A 14,795-nucleotide genomic window follows, 5' to 3' on the forward strand; every position below is an offset into this window, starting at 1 on the left:
TACCAGCTAATCAATGTAGAAGAAATGATAGAGATGGAGAAGCACTCTCTGGAACCATCATAGTGGTAGCTGATACAAGTAGAAGGTATCAATGTACGCCAAGGTTGGTGGCTGGAAGTTTGATGAAGAACAGGATATTGGCATTATATCAGAATATCCCTCCCCCCACCCCACACACAAAATACTGATCAACTGCAAACAGAAAAATCAATGACACCAAGAGATGACCAAGGTTAACATCACCAGGGATGGAAAGGGAGGATGATTTCTATGGTACTCCTGCCAACAATGCGTCACCCTGGTCTGGCCATAAGGAAGCACCAGCAGACACAGGTTCAAACTACAGAACGGAAACTGTCAAAAACATGCAAGACAGGCAAGGACTTGAGAAGCATTCCAGACTGAAGAAGGCTGGTGAGAAATGACATCTAAATACAGTCTGGAAAGACTCTTAGAGAAAGAGAAAGAAAGAGAAGGGGAAGACTGGGGGCAGGTGGGAAGGGAAGGAGAGAAAGAAGACTGGGGGAAAGTCAGGAAGGAAGGCAGGAGGGAAGAGGGCGAGAAAAAGAGTGAGGGAAAGGGAAAACAATTTCTCCTTACCAGGGCAGTCAGCAAAATTTTAATGGAGTCTGTAGATGGTTGTGTGGCATCCATGCTGATTTCCTGATTTGAAGGCCTGGAGGGTGGTTATGTGGGAAAGTGTCCTTACTATTGGGTGGCACACACCCAATGTATGTTTAGGATGATGGAGAATTATGTCATATATAGTAGATACTATAGATAGACACAGACAAGAAGAACAAATGCAGTAAAATGGTAATAGAGAGTCTAGGTGAGAGAGATGTGAGAGTTCTTTGTATTGTTCTTGTAACTTTTTTTTTACAGGTTCAAAAGTATTTAAAATTTCAGAAAGAAAAGCAGGAGATAGGGGGGAGTAGTGGTAGAAAAAAAGGCTGTGGGAGGAGGGACCAGCGCAGTGGGAACTCTGGGCTCTGGCCATGGTGGGAGGAGGGTGGCGGGTGCATTAGAAGCTGAGCGCACACACCCTCCTGTTTCTAAAGAACCCGAGAGGTGCAAGTTTTACCGGAGGTCTGAGATTACTCCAAGATGGAAGTCCCAGAGTGCTGCCAAACCATGGCAACCCCACATGGGAACCAGCTGATGGGGAAGCCTCTTCCGGAGGGCAGGCATCACCTCTGGCAGGGCCACCCCACCTGATGCCTCTGTCTAACCCAGATATTGAATGGCTCCCAAGAGACTGCTTGGTGGGAAAGGTCTGCTAAAAATATAGGATCCTGGAATGTAATCAATCAGAAGCCAAAGAGGGCTGAAGCAACTGCCATAAGCCTGGTAGAAAATCACTCCCATGTCCTTTGTCAACCTGTCCTTGTCCCGGGACAGGGAAGATAGACTAGGAGTAGAAACTGAGGGCTGGTGCACACTCAGAAAGAGGTGGCACAGATGGAAAGGAACAAGACTGGCTCTGAGCACTTTCCCCTCCTCTGCTTCATTACAGCCTAGATTTAGCTCTCCTCCCAGGTAGCTGTGATCCAGTGAAATAGGTATTCATGAGGAAGGAAAACACTTGAATGGTTTTCATTATCTTAAAAAAAATGGAAAGAAAAAGAAAAGAAAGAAACCCACACTACTCAGAGCCTTGCAAGGAGATGAGTCAACCTGGATCACCTTCTCTCTACTCCCGGGACACAAGGCGAACAGCCCCCGCGCTGAGCAGCCCTGTGGCTCCGCAGCAGATCCGCTGCAGGGGCTGAAGGCCCTCTGGGAGCCTGGAGGAGGAAGTGTGAGCTCAAGTTAATGAGAGAAAGGGACTCTGTAATTCGGCTCAGTAGCTAAGAATATCTACTGTGGACTAGAAAGAATTTCTATGCCAGAGACCTTGGCATTCCTTTAAAAAGTTAAAAAGAGCCAGACTTTCCAAAGAAGGGCAGTGGGGGGGGGGGGGAGGCAGGTGGGAAGGTCAGAGGACAGAGCACTGAAGAAGGAGTTGAAGCCCTAAACTGTCCTCCTGATGTGTCACCTCACTTCTCAGGCCTCAGTATACATATTTTCAAAATGGTAGAATTGCTCTGATGCCCTGGCTTCCTCTTAACTCGCAATTCTGCAGTAAAACAATGTAACAGCTCTCAGAAAACAGTTAAGATATGCATGTAGGGAGATGCACAGAGAAAGGAATGACAGGATTCACACCTAATTGTTCACAGTGATTGGGGGGGAGGTGGGGAAATGGGGGGGAGCCTCACAGAAGGCTTTACATATTTCTGTATAGCATAAATTTTGAAACAGCTACCCTGAACTCATTGTATTGCTAAATTAAAAATCACACCACAACGAAAATCAGGGATACGAGTTGTCAAAAACAACATAAACATTTATAGTAAAAAGTTCATAATCAAAGGAGAATAATCCCAGGCAAATTCACATGCATAGTCTATTCCAATGAGAAAGAACTGGGATTGTATTTAGCATTTCCTGTAATAACCAGAGAGGCAAATCCTCCTTCGAGGCCCAGATCAAATGTCATTTTTCTCTGTGACTTACCCTGTCCCTTTCTCTTTGCCACACCATGCCCTGTTTCCAACCCTTCAGAAGTGAATTGTTCAATAAGCCATGTTCCCAAGGCACTGGACAATAATCTATCAAAGCCCTCATCCCATGGAATTGCCTTTATCTGCTCTTGTGTCTGTGTCTCTCAAAGTGGGACATTCTGAGGTCTGATGTTTCCCTGCCTTTGGATCACAGGTCCCAGCATGGGGCCTTGGCCATTGCGTGTGCTCCGTAGGGTTTGTGGAATCGAACGCCCCTTCATGCAACCTGACACACACACAGAGCTGTCATTTTTCTCTCAGTTTCTCAAGACTAAGAATATCGCAACTGTTTTTCACGTCATAAATCTACGGCAATCAAAGCCTAAAGTGGAGCTTGGGGGTGTACTTTCCTTAAAATACGTTCTAGATCATTCTTAATGATGCCATTCACCTTTTTCCTAGTCTCTAGGATCCCAGAGATATACCTGTTAATGTCACTGGTCGGGTTAACTCTTCCTTAACTAAAGGGAAACTAAAAATGAAACCAGCACAAGGAAGGTCTCCCCAGAGGAGTAACCAGCCCTGCTGAATGGCTCAGCTCCACATGGGGAGTGCAAGGGCAGATACCGGGGCTGGGAGCTGGGAGACCCTGGCCCTAGTCCAGGAAGACTCTCCACCTCTTTGTCTCTCTGCCCACCCCACAAGGGAGAAGTGAGGTCATGGGTTGGAAAGGGCTAAGGAAAGCAAAGACACAGCAGAGCTGGGATCTGGGATTATTAAACACTGTAGGTCACTCTGACTCATGACAGATAATCAACTGACTTTAAAACTACAAATTAGTCATTAGAATTACCCAGATGCACATCAAATAGCTTCTTTCTGCTGAGATGCAAAGGGAATTTATCTGTTTAAATTAACTCAGAGAGTGGGGTTTTCAAGTCCTGTCTTTCACGAATGCCTTTTCTAGAAGGAATAGGGGAATCAGGTTACTTCTCTTGCTCAACCACATACTGCGGAACACCACTTCCCCATGTGAGGGCTGTGATCATATATTCTCTTCCTTTCTTCATTGCTATTCCAGAGCCTCAACCTGGCGGCAAGTTTTAAGAGGCTGGATATTCCCATACCATCATATGGGAAGGCTCTCTGTGTGAACTGGGGGTGATTACTCGTAGCATTAGGGGGACTGTGGAGTTGAATGCAAGAAAAAGATGACAGAGAAAAGTAACAGACTCTGTATCTACACTGATCTAGATGTAACCCCCTTGGCCTGATCGACCACCACCCTCACCTTCTTTCATTTCATTTATCCCAACATCACCGATCTCCCTGCTGCCCTGTGCCCCCCACCGCTCCTGCCTCTGCCTGGCTGTTCCTTCACACTGCAACTGCCTGTTACACTTCTCTACCTGGCAAACTCCTACTCTTTCTTCGAAGCCTTTCTTTCACTCATTGGTCTTAAGTTTATTTATTTATTTTGAGAAAAAGTGAGAAAGTACAAGTGGGGAAGGGGCAGAGAGAGAGGGAGAGGGAGTCCCAAGCAGGCTCTGCACAGTCAGTGCACAGCCTGACTCGGGGCTTGATCTCACAAACCTGTGAGATCATGGCCTGAGACGAAATCAAGAGTTGGACACAACCGACTGAGCTACCCAGGTGCCCCAACTCATTGGCACTTTAGTCTCTGCCCCAGACCAGAGGCAACAATGACAGCAGTCACAGGGACTCACTCACCTTTGAGAAGCCAGCACCTGGCATGTTAGAGAAGCTCAATAAAGGTTTGCTCAGTGCATGAATAACAATGAAAACATCCTGTGCTTGTTCTGGCTGGCACCTAGGACCCTGAATTCATAACCTTCTATTTACAAGCTAGACTTCTTTACCTGCCTCTGAGTTCTTCGACAGAAGGGGATGAATGAATTTAGCCTCCAGCAAGGAACTTGGCTCATTGTAAGTGCTCAATACATGTTTGTGGAATCAATGAAGTTGCAGAGAAACTTCAGGTTGTCTTCTTACCATCAACTCACCGAATCGAAACTCATAAAGCCCAGAAGATGTTCCAGGTAACCTCTGGACCCCAGTTTTCTGAGTTACAAAATGAGAGCTGAATGCCATGACCTCCTTCTAGCTCTAAGGCCCTTTAATTTAGAAAGGTAATAATCACCACGATCACCAGAGTCCAACAAATCCTGATCAAAAGACTTGGCATGTGGCTACTGTAGAAACGATCACTCTGTAGCAGAAACTATTGGTATAGGTGCTCCATTTATTTGAAACGCTTAAAACCCTTTACCTTCATGATAAACCAGTACCCGGCAGCGATGGGACATCGCTTTGTACATGTGGAAGGTACATGTGGAAATTCAGAGAACACCAATGGAACTAGCATGATTTCACATGCTTTTGTTGGCTGTGTTTGGGAACTAGAACTTGTTTATGTTTTCGTGATCATTCAGATGGTCTTGCTTCTGATCCTTCAGCAAATATCGCCACATACTTAACTGTTGAGGCTGGTGCCAGCATCTGAACCATCATCGTGCAAGAGAGTCATTATCCCTAAGAACGACTATTTCACAATGCTCTTAAAAGTGACAGCAGTCAGATGGGCTAAGTGTCAAATATATAGGTTGAATCATTGCTGGATACAGCACATTTAACATCTACTGGCTGTATTTATAGAACACATACTATACTCCAGGCAGAATCTTGATAAGGAGCACCAAGTAAATCAAAGTCCTCTCCCCTCGAGTACCTACATTTTAGTGGAGAAAACAGGGAAAAGTGAAGAGACATGTAGATGCACAGTAAGTCTGGTGCTACTAAGTACCACAGGGATAAATGAAACAGGTCAAGGGGACAGAGGCTGTTTCTAATGCTCCCGGAAACTTCTCTTCGCTGCCTTATGCCAGTGCTGTGGACAACAAGGCTTCTCTTTTGGGTGTGAAACTTTCTCCTGTGGTCTCAAGTAACTTTCTCTCCTATCAGGAAGGCCAACAGAGCAGTGTTTGTTAGAGTTATAAGAACAGAAGAGAAAACAAACAGTGAGGCTTTTTGCCTATGGAATTACAGCTTGTGGTTCCCAGTGGTACATCTATGTTCACCCAACAATTCTAGGAATTCAGGAGAACACAGACTCTGACTCGCTCTCCTCTTGTTTTCTTTTTATTTGGCTAACTGGTAAATATGTAAAGTCAATTAGTTCATTCCAGAAAATATGTTTTGTAATTGCTATGGCCTCTATAATAAAATGTTTTAACTTGCTGTAAGTAATAATTCTGGAAATTGGACATATGAAACTGACGTTGGCACGTGATCCTAGGCTGAGCAGGTGGGCCCTGGCTCTTACAGGCCCCTGTGCTGATGCGTTGAGACCACAAACCAGGGCAACCACACTCCACAAGGCTAGGGAGGCAAGTCCTCTGGCTTCAACACCTCCCCTGTCTTTCCCTTATTCCAAGCCACCATGTGGATTCACCTGGTCCATTGCATGGGACTCCCGGCCAGCCTCCCTGCTTTGGTCTCTGTGCCTCAAGTCTATTCTCCACCCAGGAGCCAGGGTGATCATTTAAAAACCTAAACTGGATTGAGGGTCTCTCGTGTAATAGCTTCCAATGGCTTCCCATCATCTTTGGAAGAAAATCCAAGTCCTCACGATGGCCTCAAGCCCTTCAAGATTCAGTCTTTGCTATTCCCCAGACACCAAGCTTACTCTTGCCCCCAGGGCCTTTGTACCTCTCTGCCCCTCTTCCAGGATTGCTCTTCCCAGAAACCACGTGACTCTTTCCTCCTTTTAAATCTCTCAAAAATCATCTCCTCAGCGAGGCCTTCCTTAACGACCCCATCTAAAACAGGCACCTTTACTTTTCTCCTCCATGGTACCTCTCATTAGCAGACATTCTACATTTGTTCATTTTCTTGCTTAGTGACTCTTTTTAACCAGCATATAAATGTCACAGGAGCACAGACTTTGTCTAGTTTGTCTATCGTGTTCAAGTGCCTAGAATAGCACCTGGAACAAAGTAGGTGTTTAACAAACACACATGGAATAACCCCCACAAAGACTCTGGTGGGATTATATTCAACATGTCTCCTGTCCCTGTTTACATCAGCCAACGCCAGAATTTGACTTCCTCGAAGGCTGAATGACTTCCAAATATCTATCTTTGGGTTGGATCTCTTATCTGAGCTCCAGGCTTAAATATCCAATTGCTTACTATATATCTTCACTCAGATTCCTTAAAGACTCCTCAGCGGGATCTCCGCACAGCCCTGGCCTTGTGTCCTCGCCCTATTTCCATGCACTGAGGCCACGCTAGTGTTCCTGGTCTCCGTGAGCGGGGCCGCCCTTCAGCCCCTGCACAAGGCAGACATCTGAGGGTCATTCTCCAAGTCTCCTTCCCTGCTTTCGCCCACACCATTCACTGCCCAGGCCTGCTCACTTTGTTCCGTCTCCGCAGCCCTGACTCTTATCGCAGCTACTCACATTTCTCTCCCAGAAGGGTGTGACAGTCTCATGACCGGCCTCCCCACTCCATCCCTGGGCCCTTCCATCTGTCTTCTGTACAGTAGCCAGTGTAATCCTTCAAAGCACACCTCTGATCACGTCACCCCTGTGCTTGAATCTGTGGCTCGCTTCCCTCTGCTCTTGGGATAAATATCAGAATCCTTAACATGGCTTCTGTAAGCAGGGTGGACATTCTCCTGGGACGTGCAGAAACAGCTGTCCGGGTTGTTAAAAAGCTGAAATACCTCCATCCCTCTCAACTGGCTAAATACCTCCACTAGCCATTGTCTCAAGCTCTTAAGTACCTCCCACCACTGCTGCTCTGGCCACTCTGTCCCTTCCCCCAGATTCTTCTCCTCAATCAGCAACTATAGCATGGCACAGCAGGCTAACACACACACACACACACACACACACACACACACACACACTGCTCCGGCCCTGGGACCCGCTGTCCCAGTTGTTGGCTATTATGCTTATTGCCCCTGCCTATAAGGTCCACCACAATCCCAACGTCACCTCTCCAGCCTCATCTGGACCCTCCTGCCTCTGCGCTGCAGCCACTCTGGCCTTCCTTAAACTTTCCACGTTTTTTCCTGCCTCAGGGACTTTGCACAGGCTGTTCTCTCCAGAGGAGCACTACGATCCTTCACATCATTAACTTCTACTCATCCCTTAGCTCAACTTTCTCTTCCTCATGGTAGTCTTCTCTGACTTCCAACTTTAGGTCTAGTCTCATATATTCTCAAAAAAATCCTATTCCTCCACAGTTCTGAACACACCTGTCTATTTATGTGATTGTTTGATTAATAGCTCTCGCTACCAGTAGACTACAGTTCAGAGAAAATGAGGACTAGGGCTTTTTTTTTTTTTTTTTGTACTATTAAATCTCTAAAGCCTGGCACTCCTGTACACATGTAGAGAGGTACAGGAAGACACTGGCCACATGGGTCTAAATGCTTGGATAAGTGAAAGAATCAGGCCTTCATCTCAAGATACTGGTGTGTGTGTACACACATGAGTGCCCTTACGTGTGAATTTGTTCTTTTCTAGAAATATAATGATGATGATGATACAAATTAGGAGATGTAATCCATGCATTAAGGAAACTGCCCTGAATACTCAGATGTCTCTTACATAAGCCAGTTCCTCTTTTTACACTACTTAGCGTAATTACTTCCTATTATGGCGAGCAGCACTTCTTTCCACAAAACATACTGTTTGAAAGTGTGTTACTTATGTAAGAATTAGCATTGGATGAATTACTGCTATCACAGTCCACCGGCTCAAAAGATTCAAGCAAAAGCATATCCTCAAGCCATGACCCCAGGACAAGAGCCTGTTTCTATCATCTCAAAACAATGAATGCATGTTTCGAGGAGAAGAATGCTCTAGTCCCATCATGATGCTGTCCCTGTGCACAATATAAAGCAACAGCACTGTCCCCATAGCTGTACTAATGTGTTTAATGAGGGTGGCAGTTCGGCCACTATTATCCTTCCCCTGCTCCCTGTCCTTTACTCAGGAGCACAGGCTGAACTGCCTGCTAAAGCCAGAACGAGGCTGGCAGCACAGGCACTTCCCAGAGACCACTGTCTGCACCTCCTGCCTCTGCGGCAGCCACACAGCAGGAGACAAAGACCTACTGGGTCCAGGATGTGGGCAGCGAGGAAAGGAGCCCTGGGGACAAGCCAGCCAAGAGGGGCTTTGCAGGACCACGAATCCTCCCCTTTTCTCCTCTCTGACATTCACTTCCATGCCTGTAGCTGGTTCCTCTTTGAAACAGGGAGGCTGGGCACAGCCAGGACTGCAGACACCAGTCTGAGACTAGACCTTCTCTTCAGTCCTCACGGGGCTAAGCGCTACCTGTCACTGGCACTGAGCCCATCTGAAATAGTGTCCGTAAAGTGCAATGATGCCTCAGGGCCGGCTGCTCTCCGAGCCCAAGATGAACCCAGGAGGCACTCTGAGAAGAGACAGCAGGGGCACAGGCCAGTTACACCCAGGGCCTCACCAGCAGGAGACCAATCAGGACAAAGCCATTTCCTGGGTGTCATCAAAATCTTCCAATTTCACACCGAAAATGAGCCCTGGCTCAAGGCTGATGAGCATCCAGTTGTCCCCATTTCTGCTAGCTAGATTCCTCTGAGAGCTGGCATCTTAACCCTTGGAAGGTCTCTGAAGGTTTGGTGCTCCTCAGGCAGGACTGCACTGCGGAGAAACCCTCCTCTGTGTTTCTGCTGCTGCAGCCAGAACAGAGAAAGCCTCAGAACTTTCCAGGTGGGGAGAGAGAGCAATCCCCTCGGCCATGGGAGGGGAGGGGAGGGGCTGGGACAACACAGCTACAGCTGTTTCCAGGGTGCGGTGTTGAAACAGGGGCCCCCTCTCCTGAGCCACTCTGATCCCAGGATGTGCTCCCTGCCCCCACACTTTTCTACCTACATCCTCTTCCCTTGAAAGAAATGGGTTCGCAGTTTCAGTCTGTTTTCCAAAGGCCAAGCCTGGGCTCTGTGTGTTTGGTTAGAGTCACCGCCGATGTCCTCAGTGTGTGCCAGTACACTCTGGTGGAGGGATGGGAGAAAAGGGGGAGGGCTTGCTGCCCCTCCCCCATCCACAGACTCAAGTCCAGGGCACATGCTCCTCTCCCCTCTGAAGTTCACTGCCATGGGCTTCATATCACACCCACTGTTTTGTTTGTTTGCTTATTTATTTTGAGATAGAGAGAGAACTAGCGGGGAAAGGGTGGGGGACAGAGGATCCGAAGTGGGGTCTGTGCTGACAGCAGAGAGCCCAATGTGGGGCTTGAACTCATGAACAGTGAGGTCATGACCTGAACCAAAGTCGGCCACTCATCCGATCGAGCCACCCAGGCGCCCCATATCACACCTATTTTTACTTCCCATCACACACCACCTGCTGCATCCCCTCCGATCTTGTGGCTAATGAATTTATACCACAGAAAACCAACTGAATCCAAATGGGGTCTTGCCCTGAGAGAAAGAGCAAGGGGTACATGGCATTTTAAGCAGGGTGGAGGGGACAGGGAAGAGCGGCTGAGAAGGCAGGGGGAGAGGGGCATGTTGCCTGGGAAAGTTAACCTGCCTCCTGGGAATTGGCCCTGCTGGCCTGTAAAAGCCATCTAGCCCCCTACAACACGATGAGCCTCGAAGACGCTAACCAAACGAGCCAGTCATGAAAGGAGAAATACCGCATGATGCCACTTCCATGGGGGACCTAGAGCAGTCAAATTCACAGAGACAGAAGGTAGATTCATGGCTGTGAGGGTCTGGGGGAGGCAGGGATGGGAAGCTACTGTTTAACAGATACAGAGTTTCTGTTCTGCAAGATGAAGAGAGTTCTGGGGATGGATGGTGGTCATGGTTGTACCACAAGGTGAACGCACTCAGTTCCACTGAACTGTACATTTAAAAATGGTTAAGATGGTCAATTCTATGTTATGTGTATTTCACCACAATTAAAAACAATTTAATGGTTAAAATGGTAGTATATATATATATATATATATATATATATATATATACATATATATATATGTATATATATATATATATAACTGATATATTTATTCTACATCAGAAACTGAATTAGCACACGTACCCCAACAACTTAATTGGCTGGCCAAACCAGACAAACCACACCAAAGTCATCCAATCCACACTCCCGAGCTGTACCCCTGTTCTCTTTCTAGACCATACTTTCTTCTCTGTTCAGTCAATTCCTAAATATTTGGCCCAAAACCTGATTTTTGGCCCTCCAATCTGTCCTGAACACATTAAGTTTCCATACTACCCCGTCCTGAAACTGAACCCATCGCATAGCACTGGGAACCTCCAGAGAATCCATTCAAGCCACGTTGGCTCTCAGTCTGAGCCAGACTCGCTTTTATCAACACCTGACAGAGCAAGGGAGGCGTCATCACTATTTCCTTCTAAGCTCAGCGAGAACCCACAAAGGCCGCTAGTGGACAAAGGAGATTGAATGTCACCACTGATACAACATCCTTCAAAGGCCCTTCCTCCTGCCCCTTTTCAAAGGCCATATATTCTAAGACCACAGCAGGGACCAAGGCAACTTCTGAGGGAAGAGGCAGCAGGGGATGGAGGCTGGGCCCGGCCCACACTGTTCAGGCATCAGGTCCTTCTCTGCAGGGCCCTGGACTGCATCTGGGATGTGAACACCAAGGTCAGGGCCTTCAGCAGGCGAAGCCCTTGGGGAATTTTATGGCCACTGGGAAAAGGTTAATAGAGGCAGATTAAAGCTGTCAGAAAATGGCATCAGACAAGAGCCTCTCTCCAGAGACCACGTGCTTGCCCCCATCCCAGTTACCTGGTTACAGGTGTTAATGTCTACGCCATTCCGCAGGTGATCCAAAGCTTTGTCCAAGTTACCCGATCTTGCTGCTCTCAGAAAGCTGGTAGCCGCATCGGCCTGTGAGGAAAAACAGCCGGCTGTGAGCGTGCTCTGTGGTAACAACCTGAAGATCCCATTCAAGCCCAGGGCTGCGAGAAAGGGCCAAGGTCACTGCACCCTCCTGTTACGGCACCCTGGTGCCCACCATGGCACCCAGCTGTAAGATGGGCCTAGAGTCCCTGTCTGGAATGCTCTCAGATCTGGAACGTGAGGCTGCCTTCGAGGCGACCGTCCCTTCTCTTTGGTATCCTTACAAGCAAGCACTCCTGGCTAGGACCTAGGACAGACCAGTCTTTGAGAGAGACCCGGTTCCAACATCGAAGGGTCAGCACTGCCTGTGTCAGTGTTCCCAAGGGCTCCTCGTCTTCACAGAGGAACCTGTATCACATAGCGCCTGACCCCAGGGAGCCACAGATGCTGGCATCACAGGAACCCAACACATGCATTTCGGCACTCTTCTGTGGTTTTGGTTAAGTATACAGCACATAGCACTTACTTACTATGCACTAAGAACCACTCCCAGCACTTCACACTTAATATATGTTTACATACCCACATCGACATGCATTTAATCATCATTTTTGAAAACCCCAAGAAGTAACGGGTATTGTGGTCCCCATTTTACAGACGAGGAACCGAGGCACAGAGAGCAGAAGTGACTTGGGCCAAGTCACACGACAGGTAAGAAGCACAGCCCGGCTCTGAAATCTATGAGCTCGACCTCCTTTTCTGCTGTCAACTTAACGTGGGCTTTAGCTGTCAGGTGTCTCTCTCAGGAGCTCTCCTGCGTGAGATTACAGCAGTTCCCTGCCATAGCCGTCGCCCGGCCACCTACCCCACACACATCAAGACCCCGCCACCAGAACATTTGCTTGTGTTAAAGATGAATGACAGCCAGAGAGCATGAGAGGTGAGGACAATCAAATAAAGTCAGCGAGTGCAGACAAATGCAGAGCAAGAGCTCTCTCGCGGTGAGGGGCTGGCTCAGAGCAAGAGCCCAACAGCCTCTCTCATACCTTTGCTGTGAAGCTGAAAGGAAATAATATGGATTATTATAGATTATTATAATTATCCCATCAGCACAAGTGCTGAGCTCTGTGCTTGGCACACGGTGCACACTCAGGTCGAGTTTATTGTGTAAGTATTGTCACATGACAGGCCATCCATGAAGCATGTGGTGCCAGTCCTCCAGAAGACCCACCCATACCTCATGGTTTCCTCTCCATTTGGGGATACTCTGTCTCCTTCCTTCATGCTCCCTCCTCAGAGCACATGCTGTAGTGGATTGAACGGTGGCCCCAACAGATATGTCTGTGCCCTAATCCCTGGAACCTGGCAATGTCACCTTATTTGGAAAAAGAGGCTATGAAGATGCAATGAAGTTATGGGTCTTGAGATAAGACTGTTCTAGATTACCTAGGTTGGCCCTAAATCTACTGACAAGTATCCTTCTAAAAGATACAAGAGGAGATGCACACGCCCACAAGAAAACTTGACGAAAAGACTGAAGCAGATGTCAGAATGGTGTGGCCACAAGCCAAGGAAGCCACCAACGGGCAGAAGCTGGAAGAGGCAATTTCCCCCGAAAGTTTCCAGAATGAGGATGGCCTTGTGTCAGCTTGACTTCAGACTTCTCGCTTCCAGAGAAGAAATACCTGTCTCAAGCCAGCAAGTCTATGGTGATTTGTTACAGCAGCCACAGCGCACTGATACACACACTACTGAAGCTCACCCTAAATACGATCTCACACAATATTCTACAATGAAACCTTGATCCTCTCCCCAAATCAGGGCTCTATGTCTTAGCCAATTAAACAGTTCACCTATGGCAGAAAAGACTCTCCACCCTTACAGACACTACCTTCACCATACGTCTGGTCCTCCACCCTGGGGGACTGTCCCTGTCCCTCCCATCTTGCCTCCTCAGGCCTCCAGGACTTGCTTCCTTTCTCTGACCCTCAGCCAACCCCACTCCACCCCTGCCTCGCCATTTCCTGCCAATCCTCCCACATTCCAGGACCCCACATGCCCCCACCCTACTCCCTTATATAAGCTCAAACCCAAGTTCTGTGTTCACCTACTCACAACATACACACACTTGGATTTCACAGTCCCCCAACATAGCCAGCAGAAGAGCCCCTTGCTCTTCTCTCCTCTGTCTTCCCATGGCATTCCCAGGCCGTCAGCTTCCAGGCCCACACCCAGATTATTCGTGGGACCCTGAAGCCCTTTGACACTCTCGTTTGCTAATTCCAATTCAGGTCCAAATCAGCTCCTATCTCCTCTAAGATGCTGTCCTTGGATACTCAATATTTACCATCTTTAAATCTAGAAATAGAAGCTTGATTTAAAAAAAAAATTTGTTTATTTATTTTTGAGAGAGAGAGAGAGACGGGGGGATGGGGGCAGTGGTGGGCAGAGGATCTGAGGCGGGCTCTGTGCTGACAGCAGATAGCCCGATGTGGGGCTCAAACTCACAAACTGAGATTGTGATGTGAGCTGAGGTCAGACATTTAACCAACTGGGCCACCCAAGTGCCGCAGGAGTTTGGTTTTTTATTTTAAAAATGTATTTTAAATACATCTTTCTCTGTCTCCCCAGCCAAATTTTTTGCTTCTTGGGGACAGGGACCAAATCTTATACCTCTTTGGAAATCCTTCAAAGCATGGTCTACTAGGCCAAGATCTCCCTTGGCCTAAAACACAAGGCACCTAATGTCCCCAGGGTTCCTCGGCTAGGCATCTGTGGTAGGGGAAATATTTCAGAAGTGAGGATCGTTCTGTTGGTTCCCCATAAGCTGGATTCCCAGAGAAATCAGACTCAAGGTTTAATAGCTCAGAGAGAAGTCTACTTGTGCCTGCTGAATCAGAAAGTCTGTCTGGATTCAACTATTAGGAAAAATACTAAATTACTCCCTAAGAATGAGAATGTTTGAGAGACACGTCTCCCACCTAGCCCACCTCCCCAAACTATCTTCTGCAGCAGAATAACAGGACTTTGGATGAAAACCTGAGCATGATGGGTAAGAGAAATGCAATATCACTAATGACACTGTTTGTTCAGAGTACTGACTCTGGGAAGTGAGGCAGAATATTTATTACAGACAGAGAAGCAGATAAATAGAGGGGAAGGGAAGCCCAATCCAGACGAGGCTGAGGAAGGTGAAGTAGTTTGTATAGCTTGTGTGACATAATAATGAAATTATAGCATTAACACCAGTCATTGAGCTGGCGTCTTATCAACAGGGTATCTTTCCATCCTTATCACAACCGGTGAGGTATGTATAATTATCATCCCCATTTAAGAGGTAATGAAGC

At 47.4% G+C, this 14,795-nt stretch overlaps 1 protein-coding gene across 1 annotated transcript in view; it reads right to left on the reverse strand.

Moving 5' to 3' along the window:
• The window catches only part of LOC125922484 (ankyrin-1-like), a 72,041-nt gene that overhangs the window by 24,257 nt on the left and 32,989 nt on the right, over positions 1–14,795 (reverse strand). Inside the window, exon 2 of the mRNA XM_049630077.1 lies at positions 11,395–11,496. Within this exon, the coding sequence (XP_049486034.1) occupies positions 11,395–11,496 (102 nt within the window). The remainder of the gene's footprint in view (positions 1–11,394; positions 11,497–14,795) is intronic.

This window comes from Panthera uncia, chromosome B1, assembly GCF_023721935.1.
Source record: "Panthera uncia isolate 11264 chromosome B1, Puncia_PCG_1.0, whole genome shotgun sequence".
Taxonomy (NCBI): domain Eukaryota; kingdom Metazoa; phylum Chordata; class Mammalia; order Carnivora; family Felidae; genus Panthera; species Panthera uncia.